An 18,673-nucleotide genomic window follows, 5' to 3' on the forward strand; every position below is an offset into this window, starting at 1 on the left:
ATTTGCAGGGGGGAGGGGGTTGGTTTGAAACTTTAAAAAATGCATCAGCCTAAGGTGGAGTTTGTTTTGGAGGAAGGAAAGACAAGGCCGTGGCGAACATTCTAGAAATTCTGAAGAACTGAGAATTGTGTTCACCTGTTTTATGTATTTATTTCTTAATCCCCTTGTTGAAACAGTTGATATATGGCTGGAGCACAGCTAACTGGTGTCCTCAGGCAGGGCTGCTTCTACAACTCCTAGGAGAGGTCACTGCTGCCATTGTGGCCATATTTGCAAAGTTTTACATTGGTTTTTGGCTTCTCGCTTTGCTGTGAACGTAGGCTACATTTATTATCGTTGCAATATTTTCTAGGCAGTGTTTTGGGTCCTTTTATGAAAACTACTTGGAGAAGTATTCATTCATTTATTCTAACTGGAATCAGTTTGTGTGGGTTCAAGGCTCCAGCTCTGTCATCCTTAGGAAATGTACATCTCTGGGTCTTGTTTCCTTATCTGCATTATGGAAATAAAAACCATAGGATTGTTGGGCACTCGGGTGGCTCAGTCCATGAAGGATCCCACTCTTTTTTTTTTAATTTATTTTATTTTTTAGCGTTTATTTATTTTTGAGATAGGGAGAGACAGAGCATGAACGGAGGAGGGTCAGAGAGAGAGGGAGACACAGAATCTGAAACAGGCTCCAGGCTCCGAGCTGTCAGCACAGAGCCTGACGCGGGGCTCGAACTCCCAGACCACGAGATCATGACCTGAGCCGAAGTCGGACGCTTAACCGACTGAGCCACCCAGGCGCCCCAAGAATCCTACTCTTGATTTCAGCTCAGGTCAGGATCTCACAGTTCATGAGTTTGACTCCCGTGTCGACTCAGAGCCTGCTTGGGATTCTCTCTCTCCCGTCTTTTCTCTTCCCCTACCCCACTAGTGCTCTCTTCTCTCTCTCTCTCTCTCTCTCAAAGATAAATAAACTTACAATGAAAAAAAAATTAAAAACAATAGGATCGCTATTAAATAAGACAAAGGCACAAAAGAGCACTCAGGGTATGCTGGTCTTAGCAGAAAGCTTATTTTTTTAAGAAAAGATGTATTCATTTGAGTGTGGCTGACACACAATGTTGCATTCGTTTCAGGTGTAGGACATAGTGATTAGACAAGTCTATATAGTTATGCTCTGCTCACCACAAGTGTAGCCACCATCTGTCACCATACATCACTACTACACTATCATCGACTATATTCCTTACGCTGTCCCTTTCATTCCTGTGACTCATTCATTCCATAGCTGGAAGCCAGAAAGAAGCCTTTTTAGGGTCTCAGGGCAGCTGGGGTCTTCCCTGCCTTGAAAGCACTCACTTTACCAGGTGACCCATGTGGTCCGAAGTGTGTGTTGGGAGCTCTCCGTGGGGACAGAGGGACCTGGAACAAACTTGTCTCTGGGAATAGAGGTGAAGGAATGAGCAAAACCAGGAACTTGGAAGCCAGAAGTTGACCTGACTTCGGGGGCTTTTACCAGGCACTGTGGTGACATCTGACTCATATTTTAAGGTTTATTTATTATCAGAGAGAGAGAGAGAGAGAGCGCGCGCAAGAGAGGGACAGAGAGAGGAGAGAGAAAATCCCAAGCAGGCTCCACACCGTCAGCTCAGAGCCCGAGGCAGGGCTGTATCCCCCTAACCCTGAGGTCATGACCTGAGCCGAAATCAAGAGTGGGGCTCTCAACCGACTGAGCCACCCAGACGCCCCTGACTCACATTTTAAATAAACCGTATTTTCCACCACTTCCCTAGCGGGTGTATTCAAGCACTTGTGAGTTTTGCCCAGCTGCCAGTAGGTAGTGGGTGCCATCCTGGAACGCTTCTACTCCAGTCAGGCGACATGGGTAGGAAAGCAGCCAAGAGGGTTTTTGTTTTTTGTGTGTGTGTGTTTTTTTTAACATCTCCGGCGGTCGTCTCCCGGCGCCCAAGGTCAGCGGTGGCTCCGTGATTGGCCGGCGCGGGGGGGCGGGACCTGGCCGGCGGGGGTAGGGGGCGGGGCCCGGTGAGGGGGCAGGACCCTTCTGGGAGGAGGGGTCCGCTTGGGGGCGGGGCCTGGGCGGGCGCGTCCGCCCCGGACACTTGCGCGCAGGACTCATTTCGGGATGGAGGAAGCTCAGAGCTTGGGCCGGCATCTGCAGGTTGCAGCACAACCCGGCCCGAGCCGCTCTCGGACCGCGCCTCCGCCTCCCTGTGGCTGCCCTGCTGGGCCCCGGGACCGGGGTCCGCTTCAGGGGGTCCAGGGGTGCATGCTCGGCATTCCGGAAGGAGCCGGGTGGGATTGGTCGGCGGGCAGGTCAATATGAGTCCTGCCAAGTGCAAGGTCTGTTTCCCTGATCGCAAAGTAAAGTAAGTAAGCCTGCAATTCTAATGACCGTTATCTTTTGCAAACTTACGCAGCGTGTCGCCCTAGTAGAGACAAGCTGTGTGACCCCTTCGCTCCACCTCCTCTTCCCCGCCCCCACCAAAGAAATGCAGGCTTCAGTTTGGCCGCTGGGGAGATGGAGGCTGCCTTGCAAAACCCGGGAGGCTGGATTTGGCGGTGATGTTGTTTGGAAGGGGGCGCTCAAGAACACAAAGGTGGACCCGCTGGCGGGGGTCCGCGCTTTCCTCCTCTTCCTTCCCTTTGCTTTGGTGAAGCCTTGGCTGCGGAAGGCAGGACTTTGGAAATGATCGTGAAGCCCGGGGCGAATCAATGTGCATCTGAGCGCGCATCCCATTTAAGGTTATTTTCTGAGCAGTTGGTGCAGGCATTTCTGTGCCCCAGTGCTTCCTAGCCCCACCTGCTTGATTTCTTGTTTTCATTTTATTGCACTTGAAAAAATTACCAAAGTCACGTTCTGCTTGTTGTTGAAAAGTCAGAAAATTCTAGATAAGCAAAAAGGAGGAACAAAAATCACCCTTAACCACTTCTCCCCATGCATCCCCGCCCACCCCATGATCTTTATTAACAGCTGCTGGATAGTTAGCGCAGGGAAGTGAGGTCACTTGGAGCCAGAAGGACCTGGTTGTTTGGGTTCAAGGTTGGGGGGTTCAGAGAGGGCAGGAGACATGCCCCAGGAAGGAGGCTGACCTTGAAGTTCTCTGGTCCCTCTGCAAAGCAGAATAACAGAGCCTTTCGGGGGACCCTCCTTGGATTGCTGAAGGCAAAGGGCCTGCAGATGGGCACCGGTCCCCTGTTTGGATCATGGTCTTTCTCGTACACTGAGCTTTTTGTAGAGCATGTTAGTCACATTTCTACCCCCATCTAACCCCTCTGGCACAACCCCTCAAGTCCTCCGGTGTGCCCAAAGCTGGCCGTGTGGCCTACAAAGGATACATTTTTTTCCCCCTGATCTGTAAGGCTATTTACACAAAAGTTCAACATATGAATCTTGAATCACATTTAATCGAAACCACCTTAAGCTGAAAGAATAAACCTGCAAGAATTGGAATCACCCCATTGCAAGTGGCTTCGCTGCCATGGGAATGCCGCTCAGAACCAAGGCCAGCTGCCTGGTGGAAATGTGGGTTGTTGATTGGTGGTTCTCACCCCTACCTGCATGTTAGAATTCCCTGCGGGGGGGGGGGGGGGGGCGGGGGGGACGGGGGCGGTACTTTTGGAAAATGTAGATGCCTGGGTGACCCCTACTCCCCCCTCCCCAACAATCCTTCCCATCCTGGGGATGCTGAGTAATTAGTCCAGGTGGGGCCTAGACATCAGCAGTTTTTAAGGCTTCTCGTGATGGAGTCCACAGTCAGGGCCGAAAAGCACCACTTAACTCAGAGTTGGTGAACTGTTTCCATCAAGGGCCAAATAGTAAATATTTTCGGCTTTTGTGGTCATAGGGTCTCTGTCACACCTACTCAGCTCCGCCATTTACTGCCCTAGCAGCCACAGATAATACATCATGATTGAGAGGGCCTGACTGTATTCCAACCACACTGTACTTATGGACACTGAGGTTGAAAATTCACGTAATTTTCTCCTGTCACAAAGTAAGATTCTTTCAACCATTTAAAAATGTAAAAACCAGGGGCACCCGGGTGGCTCAGTCAGTTGAGCGTTCAACTTCCACTCGGGTCATGATCTCCCGGTTCGTGAGTTCGAGCCCCACATCAGGCTCCCTGCTGTCTGCACAGAGCCCGCTTCAGATCCTCTGTCCCCTTCTCTCTGCCCCTTCCTCGCTTGCACTCAAAAAATAAATGAACATTTAAAAAATAAATAGAAAATAAATAAAAAGGTAAAAACCATTATTAGCTTGTGGGAGTTACAAAAGCATGTGGCAGCCTGGATTTGGTTTTTGGACCCTATTTTAAGAACTCCTGGCCTAGCCAAGGTGGCTATCCCGGGAAGCACTGGGCCGGTGGGGAGGGGGACAGGAGGCCTGAGAGATTTCCAAGGGTCTGTGTGTCTGGGAGCCCAAAGATGAGTTCAGAATTATCAGCCTTTTACTAAGCTATGCAATGTCCTTTCTTCCTTACTTGCTTGGTGAAAATAGTAAGTAAATAACTTTACTTCCATCAGGTCATCGGCTCTCAGCAGTTACCATCCCTATTTTACAAAAGAGAAAGGAGAGGTAGGGACGCAAGGGCTGGTTGATGTCAGGGCCCAGTGGCCCCATACTGGGCTCTTCCCATGGCTTCCCTGTGGAGAGGCCCCTCAGCTTAAGGTCTTTACTGCCCGCAAGGCCCGATGCTGAACCCTGAACACACACTCAAGGAAGGAGACGCAATTAATGTTGTTAATATTTTCATTTTCATCTTATGAGGGAACTAAGAGACACCTGCTAAAGCAACTTTCCCAGGATTACGCAGGTCAGGAATGGTAGATTCTGCATTGAAAGTCTGGAAGGATGGCTCTAATCTACGATTAGATCTATTAGAAACCATTAGGGTTTCTCAGCTGAGGCACTGCTGACGTGTGGGGCCCTGTAATTCTTTGCGGTGAGGGGCTGTTCTGAGCATCCTAGAACATTCAGCAGCATCCCTGGCCTTTACCTACTAGACGGCCACCCCTCCTTCGTTGTGACCACAAAAAAATATCTGCAAACATGGCCATGTGTCTCCGGGGGACAAAACTGCCCCCAGCTGAGAACGCTGTGGTACACACATCGCCTCTCAAATCTAAGTGCTTGTTTCTTCAAGTGCAGACAATAGAGATCCTCCCATTTGTCTAAAATATCTTCCTGTCTCAAACTTCGATTCAGAAGGTCAGAGTCAGATTGGAAGCCCACACTTGCCGTCTGTGTGACTTGAGGTCATCGGGCCTCCCGGAGCCTCAGTTTCCTCACTGTGAGCAGGAAATGGTGGCCTCCCCTGCACGGGGCTCTGGGGATTCAGTGAGAAGCCCCCTGTGTCTGATTCATAGTGACACTTGAGATGTTTATTCTTTCCCTGCGGGTGTTTTCTGCCTGGTCTTGTGCCTGAGCAGCTGACTGTGTTTGGTGTTTGGCGGATAGCTCTGTGGCCTAGTTGATTGCACCTGAAGCCATTTCCAAAGTCACCCTGGAATATTTCAGCCCTCACACTTGCCTTGGAACAAATGCCGGTTGACGGTGGGCCCTCCAGAGCCAATGTTGGTTGGCCTCCAACTTTGTCAAAAACGAATAAAAATAGCCACTGGCCTGGAGACTGGGTCTGAAACAAGGCCCCTCCGGCAGCATTGTGTGTTCACCCGCCTAGTTAGTTGTGATGGGCTGCGACCCACCTGATGGAGGGGCTCTGTCGCCATGTTTGAAATCAAAATGGCGGCCGGGAATGGTTTTTCCAGGCCACAAAATGGTGTTCTTCTCCTGGATGACTTTTTGTTGTTGTTGTGCTTTAGGTCAGTTTGCTAGAGTTTTAGTGTTTGCGTGCATGGAAACGGGATGTCTGAGACTATCTGAAGCCAAAAGATGAAGCCAGCCAGTCGGGGAAGGCTGTAGATAAGAGTGGGGGGTCGGCAGATAGGATGGATGGGGAGCAGACCCCCCGGCAGAAGAGTGGCTGAAGCGTTTCCTGGTGAGGTTGGGAGGTCAACAGCCCCTGATCCTCTTGGCTTCACTGCACTGAAATGATAATACAAAGTTTACTGTGTGTCAGATGCCATTTTTTACTTTCTATATATTAACCTTTAAACCTGGTGAAGTACGTGTTAATAACCTTATCTTACAGTTAAGGATACTGAGTGCCTTGCCCCATGGATGCCAGAATGGCTAGGGCTTTCAGCGTCCTTATTAACAAAATTCATGTATATATTTTTTCTTATTGAAAATAATTTATCGGGGCGCCTGGGTGGCTCAGTCGGTTAAGCATTCGACTCTTGATTTCGGCTCAAGTTGTGATCTCACGGTTTCATGAATTCGAGCCCGCGTCACCGCAGCGACAGCGCAAAGCCTGCTTGGAATTCTGCCTCTCTCTGTCCCTCTCCCGCTCACACTCTTTCGGTCTCTCTCAAAATAAATATGCTTAAAATTTTATCACTGCGGGAAATTTAACAAACATAAAGGAAGAGAAGAAAACACAAACCACCCATAATTGCTCACCATTTTGGTGTCTCTTTCCCTAGATCAGAGGCCTGCAGGTTAGGGCCCTCAGGCCACATCTGCTTGTTTTTGGAAATAAATAAAGTTATCCGAAACAAACTGAACTCCTTGCTGATTGATGGGATGTAATTGGCAAGACAATATCTGCGCTTCCAAAGTATCCTTGTAAGTCCTGTTTTGTTTCAGTGGTTCAGCCCTAGGAGGTTCTAGAAGAAAAGCTGCTTGCAGTTTATTTATTGAAAAAAAATTTTTTTTTTTAAAGTTTATTTATTTTTGAGACAGAGAGAGACAGAGCATGAACAGGGGAGGGTCAGAGAGAGGGAGACACAGAATCTGAAACAGGCTCCAGGTTCTGAGCTGTCAGCACAGAGCCTGACGCGGGGCTCGAACTCACAGACCTCGAGATCACGACCTGAGCCGAAGTCAGACGCTGAACCGACTGAGCCACCCAGGCGCCCCATGATCAATCAGTTCTTCACCAAAAATTTGGTCCCCTGAACCCACTCATCCCTGCCCTCGACCTGCCTGGTGACACAGCCACTGGACACACCTGTGGGTGGTTAACTTCTGGCTTAATTCCTGGCAGATGAATGTCCCATTGCTGCGTTACAAAAGTGGACTGAATATTCATGCCTGATTCTCTTCCATGCCAGGAGAAGTTCCTGTCAACATCCTACTAAATGATGGCAAAAGAGATTTTTATTTTATTTTATTTTATTTTATTTTATTTTATTTTATTTTATTTTATTTTATTTTATTTTATTTTATTTTATAAGTTTATTTTTTTTGAGAGAGCGAGTGCAAGCAGGGGAAGGGCAGAGAGAGGGAGCGGGAGAGAGAGAATCCCAAGCAGACTCTTCACTGCCAGCACAGAGCCTGACGCGGGGCTCTATCTCGTGAACCATGAGATCCTGACCTATGCAGAAATCAAGAGTCAGATGCTTAACCGACTGAGCCACCCACGCATCCCTAGATTCTTTTTTTTTTTTTTTTTTTAAAGAGATGGAAACCATCAAAGCTGGCAGGACAGGAGAGAAGATTAGCAATACTATTTTGGAGGCCCCAAAGCAGGTGAGCCAGCAGTAACTGGCTTAGCAGAACCAAGAGGGCTGAGTCCTAAAGCAGCCTTGAGGACGGCTGAGAAGTTATTGGATCTGTACCCTGAAAGGCGCAGGGACTGGCGGCATCACGTGCCTGTGCGCCTGGGGGTAAAGGTGGGGAGGTACCAACGTAAGAATTGGGTACAAAATGCCCAGATCTTCTTGTCTGCTTTGCTTGGCAGGGGTTGTCCACTCCCACCCCCACAGAAAGCAGGCAATTCATTCCCTGGAGAGGGAAAAGTAGAGGGTCTTGGCGCTGGGGACCGATGGGCACGGTGGAGGGTGTGGGGCCTGTATCCAAACATGACGATCAGGGTCCGTATAGGTTATAGGTGTTGAAACCTTCCCTGCCCCCCATCCCAGGCCTTCCTGCCACGCCCCCACCCACCTCTTCCCAGCTGCTGGCCAATTGAGAGTTGGACCCTTGAAAGAAGACGACTCTAAGTGTACTTGGGGTTCCCTGGTACACAGCAGCCCCCCTCCCCAAGGTCCTGAGCGTGGAGCTCAGGGTCCGCCGGCCTCACCTCACTCAGTACCTTCTGTCAGCCCTTTGGTTCTCGCTCTTCGTCACGAGGAAGTGACTGAGGCTTAACAAACAGTTGGGGACAGTTTCTGATATGGAAGGCAGGCCCCGAACAGAGAGACACAAGAGACTTGGAAGAAACAGAAATCGTGCCGGGAGAAGGGAACGTGAAAAAGCTGCCATTATTGCCCTCACTGAAGTCAGGGAGGATGTTGCACACATAGGCATAGGATGCGTGAAAAGGAAACTCTGCTGGTCATTAACAAGCTCTTGGTTGTAAAAACACAACAGCGGAGGCGGGGAGGGGGGATGGGTGGTGGGTGGTGCCCCTGGGTGGCTCAGTCAGTTGAGCGTCTGACTTCGGCTCAGGTCATGATCTCACAGCTCATGAGTTCGAGCCCCTCATCCGGCTCTGTGCTGACAGCTCGGAGCCTGGAGCCTGCAGCCTGCCTCGGATCCTGTGTCTCCCTCTCTCTCTGCCCCTGACCCACTCGCATTCTGTCTCTGTCTCTCTCAAAAACAAACAACCATTAAAACAAATTTAAAAACACAACAGCGGGTTAGGAGAGAAGGCTGAAGGAATTGCCCGGAAAGCGGAAGACACGAGATGGGAAGTAGGGGAGGGGTAAAATACAGAAACTTGCCGGCCAGTCTAAGAATTTCAGCATCCGGATGATAAGGCTTCTGGAAAGAATAGAGAAAAAGGAGGCAGGGAAATCATTTGAAGGAAATATTTGAAGATAAATTCCAGGATGTGAGTTTTCACATTGAAGGAGCCTGATAGATGCACAGCCCCACTGACGGAAGCAGACGCACACCTGAGCACATCCCTGTGAAACTGTAGACTACAGGAGACAGAGACAAGGTCCTATAAGCTTCTGGATGTGAAACAAAACAGATCACCCACGAAGGATCCAAGTATTGGAACAGCTCTGGTTCCAGCATCCTCAGAAGCCACAACACGATGGTGCAAGGCTTCCAAAACTCAGAAGGAGAAGGTTTTCCCTGATAGAGTTCTGTACACGGCCAAACGCTAGGGTCAAACGTGAGAGCAGAAGGAAGTTTCAGACCACGCCAGATGATGACACATTTACCACCCCCAGTCCCCACTCCCCATCGCCTTTTTTGAGAAGGCTAGAGATCTCCCCCTGAAGCAAGAGAATAAACTGACATCCAGCATAGAATCAGAGGGAATCTCCCGGGCGGTAGTGATGAAGTAGCCTGGTGCAGTGAGGAGGAGGACAGGCACGCGAGGACGTCCTCGTCACATGTCCTGCCATGGTACCATCTTTTTAATCAGATGAACTACTGGACGCTATGTCCCAACAAAACGAGGGAGAAAGAGGGAGCCGTGTGATCCCCCAAATGAGGGATCAGACCCGAGGAGAGGCAAAAGGAATCCCGAGGAGGTCAGCAAAAGAAGGCCCAGGATGACAGTCGGGTAAGGGGGTCTGGAGAAGCCGGCAGTCAGGATGGGAGGAGAGAGCAGAGGCCTCCAAGAGGGATGTTGCCAATGAAAAATAAAGGAGCTGCTCAATGAGCTGCAATTAGTGGGCTGCATTAGCGACAGGTGCAAGAGTTATGCGAAGGAGGGGCGCCTGGGTGGCTCAGTCGGTTGAGCGTCCGACTTCGGCTCCGGTCATGATCTCGCGGTCCGTGAGTTCGAGCCCCGCGTCGGGCTCTGGGCTGACGGCTCGGAGCCTGGAGCCTGCTTCCGATTCTGTGTCTCCCTCTCTCTCTCTGCCCCTCCCCCACTCATGTTCTGTCTGTCTCTATCAAAAAATGAATAAACGTTAGAAAAAATTTTAAAAAGAGCTATGTGAATGAAAACCCCGCTGTCTCCAGGAAAGAGAGAGAGAGAGAGAGGAAAGGAAGAGGAAGGAAGGTAGGTAGGAAGGCACATCTGGTCTACCCAGCCCTCATCTGTGAATAATCCTGGATTCGTGAAACACCACGAACTGATCTGCCAGGGTGCAGCATGCCTGTGTTGAGAGATTGGGGGACGGGAAGCAGATGGGGCAGCTGAGTAAGAGCTCTCATTCTCGTCCCTCGAGATCCGAGGGCCATAGATGGTGTCTCAAAACTCAGATACGGAAGACACCTAACTCTGGTTTTCTTGCCGTATTTTGGAGCTGTACTCCAGATCAGCACTGCCTAATAGAAACATAATGTAAGCTACACATGTAATTTAATTTCTTTCTTTCTTTTTTTTTAAATGTTTATTTATTTTTGAGAGAGAGACAAAGCACGAACAGGAGAGGGGCACGGAGAGAGGGAGACGGAATCCTAAGCAGGCTCCAGGCTCCGAGATGTCAGCACCGAGCCTGACGCGGGGCTTGAACCCATGAAGCATGAGATCATGACCTGAGCCGAAGTCGGACACTCAACCGACTGAGCTACCCAGGCACCCCATGTAATTTAATTTCTAATAGTCACTTTAAAAAGTAAAAAGAGGGGCGCCTGGGTGGCGCAGTCGGTTGAGTGTCCGACTTCAGCCAGGTCACGATCTCGCGGTCCGTGAGTTCGAGCCCCGCGTCGGGCTCTGGGCGATGGCTCAGAGCCTGGAGCTTGTTTCCAATTCTGTGTCTCCCTCTCTCTCTGCCCCTCCCCCGTTCATGCTCTCTCTCTGTCCCAAAAATAAATAAACGTTGAAAAAAAAAAAAAAAAAAAAAGGTTTAAAAAGTAAAAAGAGGGGTGCCTGGGTGGCTCAGTCGGTTAAGTGTCCGACTTCGTCTCAGGTCTGGTATCACTGTTCCTGAGTTCGAGCCCCACATCAGGCTCTGTGCTGACAGCTCGGAGCCTGGAGCCTGCTTCAGATTCTGTGTCTCCCTGTCTCTCTGCCCCTCCCCCACTCGCATTCTGTGTCTCTCTCTCTCAAAAATAAACATAAAAAAAAGTAAAAAGATATGTATTTGAGTATATTTCTTAATATTATCTAAAATAGATAATACTTTTTGATAGATAATATAGATAATATTTTTTTGTGGATTTTTGTTTTATAGATCATGTAAGTATAAAATCATATGTATACACAGTATGTGCCATATCAGCCTTTAAAACTACATATCTAAAATCTCAAAGGCTCAGAAAATATTTTTCAGAATTTCTTTTTTTATAATCAATATGTTTACTGTATTTTATTATTTTTTTGCTATAGTTATAGGAAGTTTTTATTTGTTTTAATTTAAATCCAAGTCAGTTAATATATAGTATAATAATAATTTCAGGAATAGAATTTAGTGATTCGTCACTTACATGTAACACGCCGTGCTCATTCCAACAAGTGCCTTCGTAATACCCATCACTCATTTAGTCCATTGCCCCCCCTTCCTCCCCCCCAGCAACCTTTGGTTTGTTCTCTGTATTTAAGGGTCTCTTATGTTTTGTCCCCCCTCTCTGTGTTTATATTATTTTTGCTTCCCTTCCCCTATGTTCATCTGTTTTGTATCTTAAATTCCACGTATGAGTGAAATCATATGATACTTGTCTTTCTGTGACTAGCTTATTTTGCTTAGCATAACACACCCTAGTTCCATCCACGTTGTTACAAACTCTTTTTTTTAAATTTATTTTTTAATGTTTTACTTATTTTTAAGAGGGAGAGAGAGAGCGAGCGAGCATGAGCGGGGGAGGGGCAGACAAAGGGAGACACAGAATCCGAAGACAGGCTCCAGGCTCTGAGCTGTCAGCACTGAGCCTGACGCGGGGCCCGAACCCACGGACCACGAGATCATGACCTGAGCCGAAGTCAGAGCTTAACTGACTGAGCCACCCAGGCGCCCCTACAAATTCTTTTTGATGGCCGAGTAATATTCCATTGTATATTCCACATCTTCTTTACCCTTTCATCTGTCGATGGACATTTGGGCTCTTTCCATAGTTTGGCCATTGTCAATAGTGCTGCTATAAATAGGATTTCAATGTACAGTCAATATAAAAAACGTTGATAAGAGGGATGCCTGGGTGGCTCACTTGGTTAAGTGTTTGACTCTTGATTTTGGCTCAGATCATGATCTCACGGTTCGTGAGTTCAAGTCCTGCATCAGGCTCTGCACTGACAGCATGGACCCCGCTTGGGATTGTCTCTCTCCCTCTCTCTCCGCCCCTCCCGCCTCTCTAAATAAATAGATGAACTAAAAAAAAAAAAAAGATGTCACACAAGGTGGTACTCATGCATTGTTCAGGACTATGGAGAGATAGAAATGCCAGAGAAGTGCTTTCCTCTGGTGTGGGGTTCTGGAGGGGGAGGGCAAGGAACCACCACCTGGAAGTTACACACTTTTTTTTGTTGTTTTCAGCCCCCCAATTTTTGATATGTGTCTGCAGAAAAGGGCAAGAAAGACAAATCTAAAGCGTTAGATTGTGTGGGCTTGCTCCCTGTTCATAAACCCCTCCCCATAAGCTTTTCAGTATTATTTGAGTTTCTAAGTTGGGAGCGTATGAAGTAAAAATTAACGGGAGATTAAAGATTTGAAATGTACAGCTTGGGGCGCGCCAGGGATCGCTCCTGCTCATTCCTGTACCGGGTTCTTGAGTCTCCTTGTGAAATGCGTCAAGGTCCCTGGTGGAGACTACAAAGCAAGAGGGGGTCTGATGGGCTCCCACTTCTCTGTTGATGTTGACTTCATGGGTGCTGGCCTCCCGACTCCCTTCCCCCGCATCCCAGGCTCCATGGCTCATCGGGGTCTGTCCTGTCCCCTCTGCAGACCCAGCATGTCCGGACTCCACCTGGTGAAGAAGGGCCGAGAACTAAAGAAGGTGGACCTGCACAGAGACTTTACCGTGGCCTCCCCGGCTGAGTTTGTCACGCGCTTCGGGGGGGATCGGGTCATTGAGAAGGTACAGGTGGGGTCCTGGCAGTCGGGGTGGGGTGGGGCCCCTCCTCCCAGCTGGAGGGGAGAGAACCTACTTCAGGCTCACATAACTCTGTAGAGAAAGGGCCAGGCCACCCTTCCGTGAGCACTCGCTGAGTGCCACGTGCTGGAATTCATCAGCTTTCTACCCTCTCAACAGCCGGAAGCAACAGGTGCATCACCCCCATTTCACACAAACGGAGACTGAGGTCTGAAAAGACCCCACGGTCCTTTCATGCAAGGGGCTGCTTTCTCGCCTACTGGGGGGCAGGCCTAAAAGCCCCGCCCTGCCCTTCTGAGGTGTAGAGCTCCTTCCGGGAGAGGAGGCCCGTGTACTGAATAACGATAATGAAGGGAAACCGCTACCTGTGGCCATTTAGAGCGGCTTTTTGCATCGTTTCCCGTTCCATCGGGTTAAGGCTCTGGGCCGCAGACTGGTAATTCCCGTCGTATTCATGGAGAACAAAGATGCAGAGACTTGACATCGGTTGTCCAAAGTCCCGTGGCCAGAGAGGGCCGGTGTCGGGATTTGAACCCAGGTCAGTTTGACCAGAAGGCCTTGTTCTTTTCCGCTATTACTCCAGGGTGGTGGTGGGTAATTATAACAAGAGCAGCTACTGGCTTTTGAGGGCCTGCTCTGCCGGGCACCCTGGGAACTGCTTTACCTTATCTTACCTCATTTAAGTATATACCCCCGCCCCCCGCCGAGTCCTGTTGGGCGATATTATTTTGCAGAAGGGGAAACAGGCTCAGGGAAGGGAGGTGGCTTGCCTGGGTCTTACAGCTGGTCAGTGGCAGAGCTGGGATTTGGACTCTGGTCGTCAGAGTCCAGACCCCACGTCCTCTCTCCAGTGTCCTAAGTGCAGTATTGAGCGTTAGAGACTCATATGGGCTCCTGAGCCTGGCAGCCAATAGACTCTTCTGCCCTGGAGCCTCAGAGTTAGAAACTCTTGGGCGGGGATCCAGAAGCTACGCTTTTGTCACACTTGCCAAGGGGACTGTGTTGCAGCCGGCCCAACTGATGGTGGCTGGCACGCAGCCCTGGGGAGCCAAGAGGCTGGGTGGCCACTGAAGGCCTCAGCCGGGAGCTGCCTCACTTTATGACTTTGGACTTGACCGTGGCTTGCCCTTTCCCCTAGACTCCTTGTGGGAAAGCTGCACCTGTGGAGACTAGAACAGCCAGCCAGCCCACAGTGGCCTTCTCCCCTGGCGGAGCTCCCAGCATGTGCTGGGACAAATGGGGCCCAGGGAAACGGGCTGTCCTAGGCTCACCCAGAACCCTTCCTTCTTGACCAAGCCTCCCTTTGATGATAAGACTGAGAGAACCGAAGGCCTGCCATTCTGTCATTGCTCTCCAGGGGGCAGTTTCGAAAGGAGGGAGCCCTGAACCAGAGCCCAGAGCGCTGGGCTCCGTCTGCTGTGGCCACTCATAAGGATATGACACCTGGACTCAGTTTCCCTTTCTGTAAAATGGCAGCCATTGCATTCCCCATCTCTAATGAGACTTGTTCTCCCGAGCCTTAAAATTATGTTCTTGCTACGTCAGTCAGAGGTTCGAGGCCATATGCCTATTTCTTTTTAACAGGAAAACTAGACCTTGGTTTTATTTCTTATAGACCAAGCCAGGAGGCTGGCCAGTCTGAGATCCTTATGTGGGGGTCTGCCTAATGCCACACAGGAAGTTCAGGCACATTAGGAATGGAAACTGGGACCTTTTCTGTTGCTTTCAGTTGCTGAGGTTGGCCGGCGTTGCTGCCTTTCCTCTTTACCAAGTCTGGGCCCTTTAACCTCCAGGACGCAGAGGCAGCCAAGGGGGTCAGTTCAGAGCACAGGTCAGAGTGTGCAGGGCTCACGAATCCCATGCCTGCTACGTACTGGCTGTATGATTTTGGGCAAGTGCCTCGACTCCTTTTTTTAATATCTTTAATCCCAAATAGAGATAAGAATACAGCCACTGTCAAGGGCTGTTGTGAGGATGAAATGAAATAATGCTGGTGAAATATATGGTAGTGTAGCTTGGTACATATAAGCGTTCAGAAATGTTAAGTGATCGTGATGGTGCCAGTAGAGGATCAAAAATCATTCATTCATCCCATCCTGTCCATCCTGCCCATCTTGTCCATCCATCCATCCACTCGTCCATCCATCCATCCATCCACTCACCCATCCACCCATCCATCCACTCATCCATCCATCCATCCATCCATCCATCCATCCATCCACTTACCCATCTACCCATCCACCCATCTATCCATCCACTCATCCATCCATCTACTCATCCATCCATCCACTCATCCATCCATCCATCCATCCACTCACCCATCCATCCACTCATCCATCCATCCACTCATCCATCCATCCATCCATCCATCCATCCATCCATCCATCCACTCATCCATCCATCCATCCACCCATCCACTCACCCATCCACCCATCCATCCACTCATCCATCCAGCCATCCATCCATCCACTCATCCATCCATCCATCCATCCATCCATCCATCCACCCACCCATCCACTCATCCATCCATCCATCCATCCATCCACTTACCCATCCACCCATCTATCCATCCACTCATCCATCCATCCACTCATCCATCCATCCATCCATCCATCCACTCATCCACCCATCCACTCATCCATCCATCCATCCATCCACTCATCCATCCATCCATCCATCCATCCACTCATCCATCCATCCATCCATCCACTCTTTCATCCATCCACTCATCCATCCATCCACTTACCCATCCACCCATCCACCCATCTGTCCATCCACTCATCCATCCATCCATCCATCCACTCACCCATCCAGCCATCCATCCACTTATCCATCCATCCATCCATCCATCCATCCATCCATCCATCCATCCACTCACTCATCCATCCATCCATCCATCCATCCACTTACCCATCCACCTGTCCACCCATCTATCCATCCACTTATCCATCCATCCATCCATCCACTCATCCATCCATCCATCCATCCATCCATCCATCCATCCACTCACCCATCCACCCATCCATCCATCCACTCATCCATCCATCCATCCATCCACTCACCCATCCACTCATCCATCCATCCATCCATCCATCCACTCTTTCATCCTTCCACCCATCCATCCATTCACTCATCCATCCATCCATCTATCCATCCATCCATCCACCCATCCATCCATCTATCCATCCATCCATCCACTCACCCATCCAGCCATCCATCCATCCATCCATCTGTCCATCCATCCAGTCCTCTACCTGACCAATCATCCATCCATCCCCCCATCATCTATTCATGCAGCCAGCAGATTTTGAGCACCTCTCTGCCAGGCTGTGTGCTCTAGAGATTCAAAGAGGTACCTCAGGAGGCTCTGCAGCTGTGAGATGGACACCGGGGTAGCATGCAGCTCCCAGCACAGGTAGGTGTGCAGCTCTGGCCCCTTCCCCATTTTCCCGGTCCAGGTGCTCATCGCCAACAACGGCATCGCCGCCGTGAAGTGCATGCGCTCCATCCGCAGGTGGGCCTATGAGATGTTCCGCAACGAGCGGGCCATCCGGTTTGTTGTCATGGTGACCCCAGAGGACCTGAAGGCCAATGCAGGTACCTGGGCCTTGACTCCTTCCCCTCCTGCCACCCCCTGTCCTTACCTGCCCTCTCCTCCTCCATTTTACCTAGGCCACGTCCATCCTGGACCCCAGAGTCCCAGGGTACCTCTCCTGAGCTTGCATTATTTGCCTGTTCTTCATTTAATTATAAATGCAGGGGCGCCTGGCTGGCTCAGTCAGTTAAGCGTCCGACTCTTGACTTCGGCTCAGGTCACGATCTCACGGTTTGTGAGATCGAGCCCCGCACCTGGCTCTGTGCTGACGGTGCGGAGCCTGCTTGGGATTCTCTCACTCCTTCTCTTTCTGCCCCGCCCACTCACTCTCGCGTTCTTTCTCTCTCAAATAAATAAACTTGAAAAAATGCAAACGGTCAATACTCAAAGTAGAAATCCTATCTTTGAGAAGTGCCCAGTGTTCCATCAGAGTGGTCTTTCTCACCCGGTGGGGTGGGGCGGGGGGGGAGGGGTTCTTTCTTGCAGATGTATGTATTGTGTTTCAACCATTCAGTTTTCTGTTCACTGTTTCTCTATGTCTGTTAGCATAGCTCATTCTGTAAATAACTGTCGGACAAGTTTGCTTTTTTCCCTGAACCATCACATCCCTCTACAGACTTTTTTCCACACAGTAGCCAGAGTGACCTCTTAGAAACCCAGCCTCAGGGCCTGTCAGCTCCTCCTCGAAGCTTCTGAGGCTGCGGGGCTGTCCCCTGCCCTCCCCCCGAACCTGGAGCAGAGGCCCCGGGCCCTGACCCCGCACTGATGCAGCCTTCTTCTCTCTCTCTCTCTTTTTTAATGTTTATTTATTTATTTTGAGAGAGATGAGAGAATGAATAGGGGAGGAGCAGAGAAAGAGGGAGAGAGGGAATCTCAAGCAGGCTCCACGTTGTCAGCACGGAGCCTGATGTGGGAGTCGAACTCATGAACCATGAGACCATGACCTGAGCCGAGATCAAGAGTCAGACGCTTAACCGACTGAGCCACCCAGGTGCCTCAGGATGCAGCCTCCTTTTAACTCAGAGGACAGATTTGATTGTCAGCCCTATTTTATAGACAAGGCAGCGAGGCACAGGGACATAAGTCGTTCGTCCAGGGTCGTAGAGCCAGTATGTGGCATGGCAGGATTGGAACCCCAGGCTGTCTGAATCCACAGCCTTATTCTGTGGGGGCTCCCATCACACTCAGACTAAAATTCCACGTCCTCACTCAGGCCAGTTAAGGTGCCTCACAACGTGACTCTGCTGGCCTTCTGGCCCCATCTAGTGCCTCTCACGTTCCATCCCTGGGTCCCAGCCACAGTGGCCTCACCGGTTGCTGGGCTGGCTGAGCTCTTTCCTGTCCAAGAACTCTTGGAACATGCTGGATCTTTTGCTGATGACGCTCCCCCCCCGCCCCCCCGCCTACTTCCCCACCCCTGAAGCTTCTGGCACAACAGGCCTCCACCCCTCCCTGCCCTAGCCTTTGAGTCGTGTTCTCCCGTGTGACTTTTACAGAGAGCCCTGGCGTTGACCCCGTTCTGGTGCTATTGTGTTTGTTTTCGTGTTTATCTTCTCAGATAGTGGAGTAAAACCCAGGGACGGGAGGGAGCTTGTCTGACTCCTTACTTTGTAATCTGTGGGCCCTCCCCCGTGGCCAATGCTCGTGTGCTCCATAGACATGGGAGGCAGGCAGGCTGGAAGGAATCCACCACTCTTGGGTTTCTTTGCGAGCCTGCCCATGAAGTTCCACACTGTTCCTTCTCAGGATCCACAAGAATCCCATGGGACAGGGGTACCAACCCTTGCCTTTGGCTTGAGTCTGGCTTTTCACAGTCCAAAACACTGCCCGGTGAACATCCTCTTACTTTGGCTTCGTTCATGAGTAGGGTTTTTTAGGACATATTCCTAGAAGTGGAGTTTCTGGCATAAAGGGCATGACTATTTTGAAATCAAAACATCGCATTGTATTCAGCCTTAAAAAGGAAGGAAATCCAGTCACGTGGTACAGCGTTGGCGAACCGGAAGACATGATGCTAAGTGCAAGGAACCAGTCACAGAAAGACAAATAGGATCCCACATATATGAGGT

At 50.1% G+C, this 18,673-nt stretch overlaps 1 protein-coding gene across 6 annotated transcripts in view; it reads left to right on the plus strand.

Moving 5' to 3' along the window:
* The window catches only part of ACACB (acetyl-CoA carboxylase beta), a 112,891-nt gene that overhangs the window by 16,473 nt on the left and 77,745 nt on the right, over positions 1 to 18,673 (plus strand). For 5 of the 6 annotated variants that reach the window (XR_006707805.1, XM_045459127.1, XM_045459125.1 and 2 more), the window contains 2 exons: positions 12,862 to 12,994; positions 16,468 to 16,606. Coding sequence is in view for 5 of the 6 variants with exons in the window: in XM_045459127.1 (XP_045315083.1) it covers positions 12,862 to 12,994; positions 16,468 to 16,606 (272 nt within the window). In the remaining variant the exon portion in view is untranslated. Of the gene's footprint in view, positions 1 to 2,092; positions 2,376 to 12,861; positions 12,995 to 16,467; positions 16,607 to 18,673 lie in introns of those variants that run through there. The other variant, XM_045459124.1, reaches the window with a different exon arrangement.

This window comes from Leopardus geoffroyi, chromosome D3 (genome assembly GCF_018350155.1).
Source record: "Leopardus geoffroyi isolate Oge1 chromosome D3, O.geoffroyi_Oge1_pat1.0, whole genome shotgun sequence".
NCBI classification, from domain to species: Eukaryota; Metazoa; Chordata; class Mammalia; order Carnivora; family Felidae; genus Leopardus; species Leopardus geoffroyi.